This window comes from Desmodus rotundus, chromosome 5, assembly GCF_022682495.2.
Source record: "Desmodus rotundus isolate HL8 chromosome 5, HLdesRot8A.1, whole genome shotgun sequence".
Classification (NCBI taxonomy): Eukaryota; Metazoa; Chordata; class Mammalia; order Chiroptera; family Phyllostomidae; genus Desmodus; species Desmodus rotundus.
Window position 1 is genome coordinate 144,519,214 of NC_071391.1, and position 12,271 is coordinate 144,531,484.

A 12,271-nucleotide genomic window follows, 5' to 3' on the forward strand; every position below is an offset into this window, starting at 1 on the left:
TTTTGCACTAAATCTTTTCTCCATTTCAATGTTAGATACACTGAATACATTTTTTAAAACTTTTCTCCCTAAGAAATAAAATGTTTAAGTTTTGACTGACTGTATTTTATATCTAATATCGAGGTACAACATTAACTTGGGAGATAACAAAAATCTGGTGAAAATACAGAGAAAAGACTCCTCAACAATGTAGGAGGCAGTGATTACAACTGAATAGTGGCTACTTCCTCGAATCCTAGGCAAGTGGCCTTCTCCCAATTTCATTGCTTTGAGAATTCTGAGACCATTAAATATTACTTATGCAAATTTCAGCCATCTGACTTACTTGATCCTCTTTCTAGCAAATACAAATTATAAACTGCATTTTTCAGTGCAATATTTGTTGTGAAAAAACATTTTTTCCATGTAACATATATCAACTTATTCCAAATTATACAGAAAATAAGAATGTAAAATTACCCTATTTTTTGTTTCTTGGGAACTTTCAAACAGCAAAGCTCAGTTTTTAACCTCAATAGCGCAAATATTTTCAGGGTGAGGTTCAGGAGGTTCTCCAAAATCATACCTCTCCATTTCTCTTTCGTGAATATAGCCCCAAACAAGCCCAAATGCCTGTAATGCAGGGAACCACACCTACAAAGAGAGCGATTGCATCTCCTGCTTCTACTGCTTCAACAACAGGCAGCACCCAGAGCAGTGAAGTGAGGACTAACGACTGTGCTGAAACTGAGGTCGTGATGGTGGGACCTTGGGATGGCTGGGTCTTGAGCTCTGAAGAAGAAACGATGTTTCTGAAGAAGAAACATTGTTTCTTTACAAAGAAACGATGTATGGATAATTGTGTCTGACTTGAAATACTCCCTTCCCCGGACTCGGAAGCTAGGAGGTTCCACCTGACAACGCCTTACAGGAAGCAGCCATTACAGGAATAACCTAAACATCCTATTTCTCGTTCTAGTTTGCCCAACAGTTTTAGCATCCAGTGATGTTTCTCGCTTGAAATAATTATTACCATGTCAGTTGCCAAATGGTTGTATTTATACATCAGCCTCTTTTTTATTCATTTTTTAGAGTCTATTTTTCTATTTTTTTGATATTTTTATTGTAGTAAAACACACATAACATACTATTTTAACTATATTTAAGTGTACAGTATGGTGGTTGCCTTCTTTTAATTCTCTTCATGGCCCTTACGACTCTGAGTTTTAAAAAGTATGCCATTCATTATCCATCAAGGATGTAAGCCCCAAGAAAGCAGGATCCCCGCCTGTCCTCTTCGCTGCTCTATCTCCCCTGGTGCCCGGGGCAACGTCCGACACAGAGAAGACTCTCGTGGTAGTAAATGTTTGATTAGTGAGCGCGTGAGTAAATGGCTGAATGGAGGAATACGACCCAGTGCCGCTTGACTCCACCGTGTCACCCCATGGCCTCTCCAGGCCCCTCGGTTCTGCTCTGGCCACACTGGCCTTCCTGTGGTTCCTCATTCCCGCATGCTCTGGTGTACCACCGGGCCTTTGTGCATGCTAGTGCCCCGGCCTGGAGTATTTCCTCCTTCCTGCCTCATTGTTGTAACTTATTCTTCCCTACAATGTCAGCTCAAATGCCACTTCCTCAAGAAAGGTTGTGTTTTACCTGCTTTACCAAGGGGCCAAATTCTCCAGCTACAGGCATACGCCGTTTTACTATGCTTTGCTTTACTGCATTTCACAGATGTTGCGCTCTTTTACAAACTGAAGGCATGCCTTGCCATCAGCAAAAAAATTACAACTCACTTTATTGTGACACCCACCTTATTGCAGCGGTCTGGAACTGAACCCGCAGTACCTTCGAGGCCTGCTTGTGTGGGTGCTCCTGGCACAGCTGTGTCCCCGCTCCGGGGCAGTGCTCACAGGTGCAGGCACGACAGTTTCTGTGACTATGGGTCAATGCTTGTTTCCTGCACCAAACTGTAACTTCCATGCTTGCTGGGATGTTGCCTGGTTTTGCTCACCATTCTACTTCCTGCATAGCATTTGCTGAATGCTTTTTCTCTCAGTTGAACCACTGGCTACATCTAACAACAGTGTTCATTTCTTTTCTCCAAGTGTTCAGTTTGGATGAAGCTGATTAAATGAGCAACTCAGCATTTAAATCTTCAGGGTATGGTAGAAATGTATTCTCAGTGTGCTTTTACTTCTGCAAAATGTTTAACAATGTTACTAAATTTTTCTTTCATCTTTACTTCTCTCCAATATTTACTTGGAGCTTTTAAATAGTCAAATGCATTTTGTTTGGAATATTGAGTCCAAATGCCTTTGTTTTCAATGTTGAATGATTTGTAAGCAGGTAATATTGTAACCTTAAATTGCCAAATTAGGCTCATTTTGGTTTATTAAAAATATCAACATGATATGCAAACTAAGGGCTCATTTCAGAGCTAATTAGCCAAGTTTCTTATCAGAAAAATAAACTCTAGTTTCTTGTTTCATTTGAAATATTTATACTAGTCCCTTGCTTTGGAACAACTGATAAATTTTGTAATGAAAACAAACATTCTAAAATTTACTCCCCAAAGTATTTGCAGCAATTCTGAGAAGGGAGTGTTTAAAGACAATGTCTTGCCCCGGCCAGGTAGCTCAGTTGGCTGGGTGTCATCCCGATGGGCCAGGGCTTCAGGCTTGATCCCGGGTCAGAACACACACAAGAGCCAACCAGTGAATGCATGCATGAGTGGAACAAGAATTTGATGTTCTCTCTCTCGGTCTCTCTCTCAAATCAACAGTAATAAAACAACACAATGTCTTAATGTGCTTGACAAATTAAAACCTTGGCTTGAAAGGCACGACCCCTTCTTAACAGCTTGTGCCTGTCTTTGCCATGCACAGGGATGACTTTCAATAAGCCACAGCCAGGTTTCCGGGAGGCCACCGCTCCTGGGTTTTAAAAAACAGCTAATTAAAAAAAAAAAAAAAAAAAGACACATCTTTCAGAGTTATACAAGGTTATTTGTAGGGCAAAAATTGAGATTTTACACACTTATTGAGAAGAAAAACATACAGCAGCGTTTATTTTTTTGCTCCTTTTACACATCCGTTGAGTTTGGGGGAACCTGTCCTATGCCTTCCTTACTCAGAGGCGTAGGCTGATGGAGTTGCCACCAACTGGAAATCACTAGTGGCTGCAGCAGCAGGACGGGTTCTCAAATGCCTTTTCCCGGGTGAACTCCTGTTCATGTTCCGCTGATCACAAAAAAAATACACGGCAAGGCTGAACTGGAAGACAGTGGGAAATTATCATCCTCTTCTATCCACAAGAGTAGACAGGAAGCAGATACGGGTGGACAATGGCGTCCACCTTGAGACTTGAGAGCTTGCCTCCCAGAGTAGCTGCCCTCCTATTAACACACTTGCCCTCATTAAACACTGTTCTGTCTCCTTTATTCTCCCAAAGCACCACTAGCACAAGGCTCTTCTGCATGTCAGACTTTTAATCAAAGTATTAGGCCAACAGAGCTATTTATAGTATAGCTCCAGAGATAACTTTTAAGTTGATTGTCAGGCATCGGTAATTCTCAAAATGGATTGGATTCCATCACTGGGAATTCCTCACTGGCTGTTCTTTTGGTCTCTGTTCTTTGCTGCTCTTGCTCTAGTGTGACCTGCACCCCAGTCCTCGCATCTCCCATCTTTCCCTGTGGCTGTGAACGCGCCACTTCTGATCGTTTGTAACTTCCTCTGCAGGGCAGTTTGTCCCTTTGCTTCACCGTCTTCTTCCACATCGAGGCTGGTAAGGATTGGCAAGTAAAAGGAAAAACATTTCATTTCTTCTACTCAGTGTTTCTGACACAAATCTATGTGTTATTTAACACACTGACCAATTCTTTAACACCAGCTACCAGTTGGACATCCTGTAGTTTAGTTCAATTCTGACACTGTCTACCTGGAGTTCGCATCATGTTCTGTAAGTTGAGGGCTCCGTCCCACCAGACTGCCCCCACCTCGGATAACACTTGCAAGTCTGGGCTTCCCACACTTCTGACTGCCTGGCTATAAATTGGGATTCCCACAATCCCTTCCTTGGGTTCAATAATTTGCTAGAACAGCTCGTAGAACTCAAGGAATCACTGACTTATCTCCACTGGTTTATCATATAATAAATAATGTGCTAAAAAATACAGATGAACAGCCAGATGAAAAGGTACATAGAGTGAGGTCCAGAAGAGTCTCAAGCACAGGGACCTCTGTCCCCATGGAGTTGGGGTGTGACACCCTCCCAAAACCAACCTGGAAACTCTCCAAACCCTGTACCTTAGGGATTTTTATGGAGAATTCATCACATAGGGCATGATCAATTAACTCAATCTCCAGCTCTTCTCCCCTTTCTAGAAGATGGGGGTGGGGCAGAAAGTTCTAAGCTTCTAATTACAGCTTGGTTTTTCTGGTGACCAGCCCCCATCCAGGATCCCAAGAGTTACTTCGTTAGAACAAAAAATGCTCCTATAACTCAGGAAACTCCAAGGGATCTAGGAACTCTGCGTAAGGTGCTCCCATGACCCCCGTCTCTCAGGAAATTACAAGGGTTTGAGGAGCTCTGTGTCAGGAGCCTGGGTCAAAGACCAAATATTAGACAAAAGACATTCTTAGAACCCCTACTACTCAGGCAATTATAAGGGTATTAGGAGTTCTGTGTCGGGAAGTGGGGACAGAAACTAGTATATATATTTCTTTTTATTTCACAGTTAGGGGGCAGGAACTTACACTTCATTTTTAAGAGGCCTGTTAACAAATTTCTTAGACCAAAAAACAAAACCAAAAAACCCACTACCTCCCTCAGGATAAATGATGCTTTTCCCAGAATGAGGAAATGTTTGGCTGAAGTATTTGTTTTAACTGGCCTTTTGCTCTTGATGCTTGCCATGAAATTGCTTTCTATAATGTAAATCTTTAATATACATCTTGCTGCCCAAATCTATTGGATTTCTGAATCTGTAATGTGAGAATGCAGATAGCCAGGGATACCTTCCAGTCTAATTAGTCACTCTATTTAGGTCTTTCTATCCTCCTCCCTCAGTTTTTTAAACCTCTTTAATTTGTATGTATTGAGAAGCAAGTTAATGTCATCTATTATTATTGGGATCCTGTTGTTTTCACACCAATTTTCAATCGTTTTTGCTTTATATATACAGTCCAATACTATGTTATTTTTGCTCAATATGATATTTTCTTTGTGGTAATTACTCTTTTCAAATATAAAAATAATTGAATCATCCAGAGGTTTTTATCTTGAATTTTATGGTTTTGACATAAACGTTGCAACCCCACAGTTTGTTTGCATATATTTTCTCCTGGTGCATAGTTATCCAAGTAATTATTTTTAATCATGCTGTATGACTTCATCCTAGATGTATCTTTCTGTAAGTGTCCCAGAGGTGGATTTGGTCTGACTCCCACCCCGATCCTATCACAGCAACTTGTTTGTGCCTTCACCTCCCTGGTGGCACTGGAACACGGCCCTGGAACCACGCCTGGCCCTGGCCCTGTTGCGTGACCGTCGCTGTGGTTCTGGTGCCGATGTAGCACGAGAGATGCTCTCAGGGGTGATGTGTGCGAAGCGGCTCTGGCTACTCCCGGAGCAGCTTCCACACCGCAGCGGGGAGGTTGCTGGGTTTTCTGGAGCCGGGAGCTATAAGGCCTCTCTTTTCAGCTGATGAGTGATGAATCACAACAAGTGTTATTTGTTGTGTCAAATAACACTATTTGTGCCTCTCCTTTCAATCTCGTAAGTCTTGTGATAAGTGAAGGTTTATTCATCATCCTGGCTCTGGTCTAATTGTCTATGATCATTCCTGGAGCTCTCACCAGTTATGATGTAATTGTGTGGGGGGTTGACTTTGGTTTGTGGTGAAAAGTTGGGGGAGGAGGAGTTATAAATCATCGGCCAGACTCTATCCTAAACTAGAATTTCTTATAATATTTGTAATCATGTAATAAATTACGGTCATCCCCTACTGGATTTGGGTTTTCATTTATAAATAAGTCTCCCAAGTAGTATTTATCTTTTTTTAAAAAATAAACAAGCTACAGACACAATGAGAGGCCTCATAGTACACAGGACTTTGGAGTCAGATGAACCCAGGTTCAGTGTTCCGTTCTGCCTTTATTAGCTGTGTGTTCCTGAGCAAGTTACTTAACCTCTCTGGGCCTCGGTTTCCATCTCTGTAAAATGTGGATAATAATTTCCACTCTGAGGAGTAGAAGTGAAGAGGCTTCTGCAGTGTGTCTGCCAGGCCTGCTCCCTTTTGGTCTCACGTGGATGTGAGAAGCTGAATCACAATCTGAAGAATTGCGAGAGAGATGGAATCAGGAGAGGGGAACTTGATGAATTGAATGTTTTAAAACAGTATCAAGCCTTAAGTACCCTTTTTGTAATAAGTGTGGTCTCGCTCTCTCCTAAATTGTGCTTTAATGTGCATCCTGAGTGGACTGATAATTCTGCCTCCCTCCAAGCTGATATTATTTAAGTGTCCATTCAACTTCTTTTTTTTTAAAGCAGGAGTGGGAAGAAATAGATTGTCTTTGTGTCCAAAATAAGGAAAACATTAATAAGATTTTCTGAACTAGGCAGCTTCCTAAAAGGCTTGTGAAAAGTTCTAGAAGTTATATAATAAGCTAAGTAACTGATCTCAGCATGTAGCACTTATTTGGCTTAGAAATTTCAACTGAAGGTGATGGCAGACTCAGAGGACTGCCAGGCATACACCATGGAACTTAGAGGGTCATTTTGCCAAAAATACATACAAATTGTAGGTCAGCACAGTCAAGGAGTCTTCATAAGGTCTACTCAATGGAAGCAGAACCAGTTTAAATTCTATCACAATGTACGGAGTCATTTAGGGAAAACTGAGTTAACTGATGCTGTATCCATGAAAACCTGATTATTTCTGCAAACTGGAGTGGACTTGTGCCAGAGGTGTTTTAACGCTGCCAGACATCTGCCCCGCTGGCCCAGCCTTTGATCCAGCTCTCACCCAACTACTGCCCCTTTGACACTCTGCTTTAGGCCTCCGCGCCTGTCCAGTTCTCCTTCTCCTGACACAGTCTTTCCTTAGGCAATGAGGTGGACGGGAGTCGTTACCATTCGTGTGATTGTTCTCAGCCTTTCTGCTCCCCATGGCATTTGACGAAGACTCTGGTTTTGTGTACGCAGCTTCTTCCCTTGCCATGCTGTGCCCTCCTGAGGGGAAAGGACGAGGGTATGACCGCCTAGGTAGGCCTGTCCTCTGGCTTCTGGACTGAAAAGTGTAGGGTGGGGTGGAGTGGGGAGAGGATAGAGACAGGATTGGGAAAGAGAGGTGGGCAGGCTTGGGAGAAGGAAGGACAATTGAATCAACTTTTAAATTTGCATAATAAAGTTGAGGCTGTCTGGGAAAGAGTGAGAGGAAGGGAGGGACAAAGAGTAGGAATAAGGCAAAGCTGGTTGGGGCAGAGGAGTTTTTTTGTGGGGGGAGAGCTTGAGGCTTGAGGAAAAAGCATGTGGTAGCTATGTATGTTAAGTGCAATGGGTCAGAAAGAAAAAGGAGGATTTTATATGTATATAAAATATTTTATTTATTTATTTTTAGAGAAAGGGAAAGGAAAAAGAGAGGGAAAGAAACATCAATGTGTGGTTGCCTCTAGTGAACCCCCTACCGGGGACCTGGCCCACAACCCAGGCATATGCCCTGACTGGGAGTCGAACCAGTGACCCTTTGGTTCACAGGCCCATGCTCAGTCCACTGAGCTACACTAGCCAGGGCAAAAAAGGAAGGTTTAAAAAACCCAACTAACACTTTGAATTCTAGAGATAGAAATCTTTAAATTCTTTCTCTTAATAACTTCAAAATTGTGAGTACTTTTTGTAGGTGATTTCACAATGTCTAGAATAAGAATTCATTGGTTCATGAAAACTTGGCAGCCCTGCCTCAGTCCTGGTACGTGCCAGCTGTTCTGCCAGGGCTAGGGCAGATAGAGAGATGAGTCCGAAACAGGTGCCCTGGGCCTCTTGGTTTAAAAGGACAGATGAAACAGGTCATTGAATAGGTATAATATAAGGTCGAGGGTGCTCACCTCTGAAAGGGGTACTGGCACAGCGTGGGCTCAGGGAGTTTGTAGGATCAAGCACATGGTGGCTTTTTTTTTTTTTTTTTTTTAAGCAAGACTGTCCTTAGCAGACATCACCTCAGGGCTCTTTAATTTACTCCCCATGCATGGTTTTCAGAGGGCATCATATATATCCCCGAAGATGTCGGTTGTCTTCCCTCCCCTGCCAGCAGCTGGCTCACTCCTCTGTCTTCCCGTTTCCTTTCCATCTCAGATGATAGCAGTTTCGAAGTTCTCCTCTTCCTTCCTTCCAGACCTTGTCCTACCCTTGACTCTCCAAATGCCCCCTCCCATCCGGAAGCATTTTACCCAGGCCCTTTACCCCAAAAGGCTTCCCTGTGCCATACTCCCTGCCTCAGGTAGAGCACCAGGTTTGAACCATTGCTGGATGCCAGTGGGCTGACTTTCCCATTTGGAAACACGTGAGGGTGAATGTTTTAGAGGGAAAAGTGCTGGGCTGGCTTTGGGTGGTCAATCCTACATCCCTAAGCCATTCCCGGTAACACTTGCCACTTGGCACTAGTCCCAGGCCCTTGCCAGTTGTCCTCTCCCTTTCCATGTGTATAAACTACATTTTTTTTTGTGTGGATTTGTTTATGTGGCCTGTGCACCTGCCCACTGGTTGGTTTGGGCTGTCGACGGAGCCCCCTCAACACTGGCCAATACTAGCAAATTTGTGAGAGCGTACTCAGCATCCCTGGTGGGGAAGAGATGGCAGGCCCCTTCAGGAGGAGCGGGCAGAAGGCAGTGCCGAGGCCCCACTCAGGCTTTCCAATTCTGGAGCTAAGAACAGACTGGTTTCCTTGACAACAGAAATGAAGTCTGCTCATCTGCTCCTCGGGGTGGGCTTTGTGTGTCTGTGGAAAGCACAGGGACTTGGGGACAAGAAAGGCGATCCTTTCTTTATCAGTGTAGCAACCCATTTCTGAAAACTCGCCTACTCTTACTGTATTATTAACAATATTAAAGACTTCCCGGGTAGCACAGTGACATCAGTTATGTAATCTGCACATTGGGAATCCAGATATAGAATCTTCCTTTCCTTTCTACTTGCACTGCCTCCGACCCTTGATGTATTTTACCAGACCAGCAACATCTTTTTCATAATATGTCTTAACATGTCAGTCAAATGCATACTCACCCCTAGCACTCTTGAAGGCTAAATGAAAAGCATTTCTTCCTTCTTCAGCTAGCAGTGAATTGTTTGGCCAGGCTGCTGGGAGGAAATGAAAATAGGCACTTGACAAGCTGACATTGGCTCAAACCTGCACCTGTCAGATGGCATCTTCAGAAAAGGCTTTGGGATTGAAACTCTTACTCTTGATGCAAACCAGAAGACTCAAGGCTAAAAGCTGGTCCATTTGCTTTGCCCACAAGACCTGATTTCAAGGCCACACGTCTGAGCTGTGGCTTGGTGTTTAATTCATGTACCGCCCTTTCCTTCCTGTGCATTATTAAAGCCTCCTTAAAAAGCCGCCTACAGATCAGATCGGATCACAGGGGAGAAGACGTGCCAGCAGTGATTTCATGTCTCCTGGAAAAAAGCAACATCTGCTACCAGAAAAACTCAGAAAAAAGATTCTGCAAAATGGTAGCCTATTGCATATCTAATAAAAATGGCCCCTGAACCACGAGCTTATAAAAGCAGCTAATGTATTCAAAGGTGTCTTATTTCATGTGTGTCTCTGTCAGTGCACGGAGTTCTTGAACGGTAGGTAATGCAGATGGGAAATTGTCTCAGGTGCCAGGAGTGACTGTGATGAGATGGGAACTAATAAGCCAGTGAGGGCGGATGCAGACATGTATGAACAGACACAGATGGAGGTCAGAACTTGGTTGGTACCTTTGCCCTGAGATGTTCCAGTGACTCTTTCCTCCTGTGAAGATCATGGCACCGAGCTCAAATTTAGCTCCTTCATGGCCCCTTCCTCCAGTAACCAGGCAATGAGCTGTGGCATTCTAAAACCCTCCTCAAAGTTCCTTTGTTTCTTTTTCTTTCCCCCAAAGGGATACTGAGCCCCCACACAAACAGTGGGCTCCCTTAGAGGAGGCTTCTAGGCTGAATTCTTTGTTGAGAGGCAACCTCCCTGCTCCCTTGACCTTGACCTTGACACTCTGAATCTGGATGGCATAGGATCCTCCTCTCCATTCTGCTCCCCACACCCCTGTGGACCATTTGAGGATGTCTGTGGAGAAGGTGAGCCCAGGGGCTGTGTTTCCCACATGGACCAGACAGAGATACCACTGGAGCTGTTCAGATCACAAACTCACAGTCAAAAAGCACCTCTGACCTGGAAGGAACTTCAGAGGCTGCCTGGTCCCGCCTTTATTTTACAGATGGGGAAACGGAAGCCCAGAAAGGGTAAGTGGCTTGCTGTTGATCACAGACTGAGTTAGCTAGAGAGCCAGATAGCAGGCCTCTAGAGTCTGCCCAGTGCTTTTTCCCCATGACACACCCCCAAAATGCTCCCTTAGGGCCTCAATTCCTCAGTATGGTGTGTGGGTCAAGTGTATCTAGGGATCAGGAAAGCTTTCTGTCTCATGCATATTGGATCTTTTTAAAAATATATATTTTGTTGATTTTGCTATTACAGTTGTCCCAATTTTTCCCCTTTTGCCTCCCTCTACCCAGTACCCCCATTCCTTCCAGCAATCCCCGCCCCTTAGTTCATGTCCATGGGTTGTCCATATAAGTGCTTTGGCTTCTCCATTTCCTATACTGTTCTTAACATCCCCCTGTCTATTTTGTACCTACCAATTATGCTTCTTAATCCTTGTACCTTTTCTCCCATTCTTTCCCTTCCCCCTCCCAGCTGATAACCCTCCAAATGATCTCCATATCTATGATTCTGTTTCTGTTCTACTTGTTTGCTTAGTTGTGCATTTATTGCCATTTTAATGTTCATAGTTTTGATCATCTTTTTCTTATATAGTTCCCTTTAGAATTTCATATAATAATAGTTTGGTGATGATGAACTCCTTTAGTTTTACCTTTTCCGGGAAGCACTTAATCTTCCCTTCAATTCTAAATAGAATTGCTGGATAGAGCAATCTAGGTTGTAGGTCCTTGCTTTTTCATTACTTTGAATACTTCTTGCCAGTCCCTTCTAGCTTGCAAAGTATCTTTTGAGAAATCAGCTGACAGTCTTATGGGAACTCCTTTGTAGGTAACTCTGCTTTTCTCTTGGTGCTTTGAAGATTTTTCTTTATCTTTAACCTTTGGCATTGTAATTATGATGGGTCTTGATGTGTTCCTCTTAGTGTCCAACTTGTTTGGGACTCTGTGCTTCCTGGACTTGTATGTCTATTTCCTTCACCAAATTAAGGAAGTTTTCTCTTTTTTCTTAGATAAGTTTTCAATTTCTTGCTCTTCCTCTTCTTCTGGCATCCCTATGATTTTGATGTTGGTACATTTGGAGATGTCCCAGAGGCTCCTTATTCTATTCTTGTTTTTTGAATTCTTTTTTCTTCTTGCTGTTTTGATTGAATGCTCTTTTTCTTCCTTATGTTCCAAATTGTTGATTTGAATCGCAGCTTCATCCCCTCCACTGTGGGTTTCCTGTGGATTTTTCTTTATTTCAATTAATACAACCTTCATTGCTGCCTGGGTCTTTTTTATGCTGTTGAAGTACCCAGTAAGTTCCTAGAGCATCCTGATAACCAGTGTTTTGAACTCTGCATCTGATAGGTTGCTTATCTCCATTTCATTTAGTTCTCTCCCTGGAGTTTTGCTCTGTTCTTTCATTTCGGCCACATTTCTTTGCTTCTTCATTTTGGCAGCCTCCCTGTGTTTGTTTCTGTGTGTTAGGTAGAGCTGTTTTGACTCCTTGCCTTAGTAGTGTGACCTATTGAAGAAAAGGCACCAGTCTGGATGAATGTGGCTTCTTTAAATCCTTAGTTGCTGGATTTCCATACAGCTTGACTTTCTGACAAATCTGGGTGATGTTTGTTTTGTAGTTTAGTTGTAATTTTTGCTGTTGTGCTTAGAGGTGGAATGTGTCTATCTATGCCTCCATCTTGGCTGGAAGTCTTTTAATCTTCCTGCAGCCAGCTGTGTGGTCAAGGCAGAGGTCCCTCACACGTTTTTTACCAAAGCACTACATATTGGATCTCTATTGGTCCTGATACACATGGCATTCAAATGTTTCTGTATT

The 12,271-nt window shown here is 43.1% G+C and overlaps 2 protein-coding genes across 6 annotated transcripts in view; one reads left to right on the forward strand and one right to left on the reverse strand.

The window, feature by feature from the left end:
- ADD2 (adducin 2) overlaps positions 1-12,271 on the forward strand; it is a 102,820-nt gene that overhangs the window by 24,681 nt on the left and 65,868 nt on the right. Inside the window, exon 1 of one of the 5 annotated variants that reach the window (XM_053924604.2) lies at positions 10,130-10,479. The exons of the other annotated variants lie outside the window; for them this stretch is intronic. The gene's annotated coding sequence lies outside the window, so the exon portion shown is untranslated. Of the gene's footprint in view, positions 1-10,129; positions 10,480-12,271 lie in introns of those variants that run through there. 5 annotated transcript variants of the gene reach the window in all.
- Positions 434-1,671, reverse strand: LOC128780923 (small integral membrane protein 30-like). The gene is made up of 2 exons (XM_053924481.1): positions 1,633-1,671; positions 434-769 (listed from the first exon to the last, which is right to left on the reverse strand). Exons 1-2 carry the CDS (start codon positions 1,669-1,671, stop codon positions 560-562), a joined length of 249 nt encoding a protein of 82 aa, XP_053780456.1. The 3' UTR covers positions 434-559.

What these genes read in the sequence shown, in the direction of transcription:
- LOC128780923 (XM_053924481.1), bottom strand. Translation starts at nt 1,671, where the DNA reads ATGCCTGTAGCTGGAGAATTTGGCCCCTTGGTAAAGCAG. An exon ending in TTGGCCCCTTGGTAAAGCAG is followed by an intron (nt 770 to 1,632) that starts GTAAAACACAAC and finishes TCTTCTTCAGAG; the next exon opens with CTCAAGACCCAGCCATCCCA.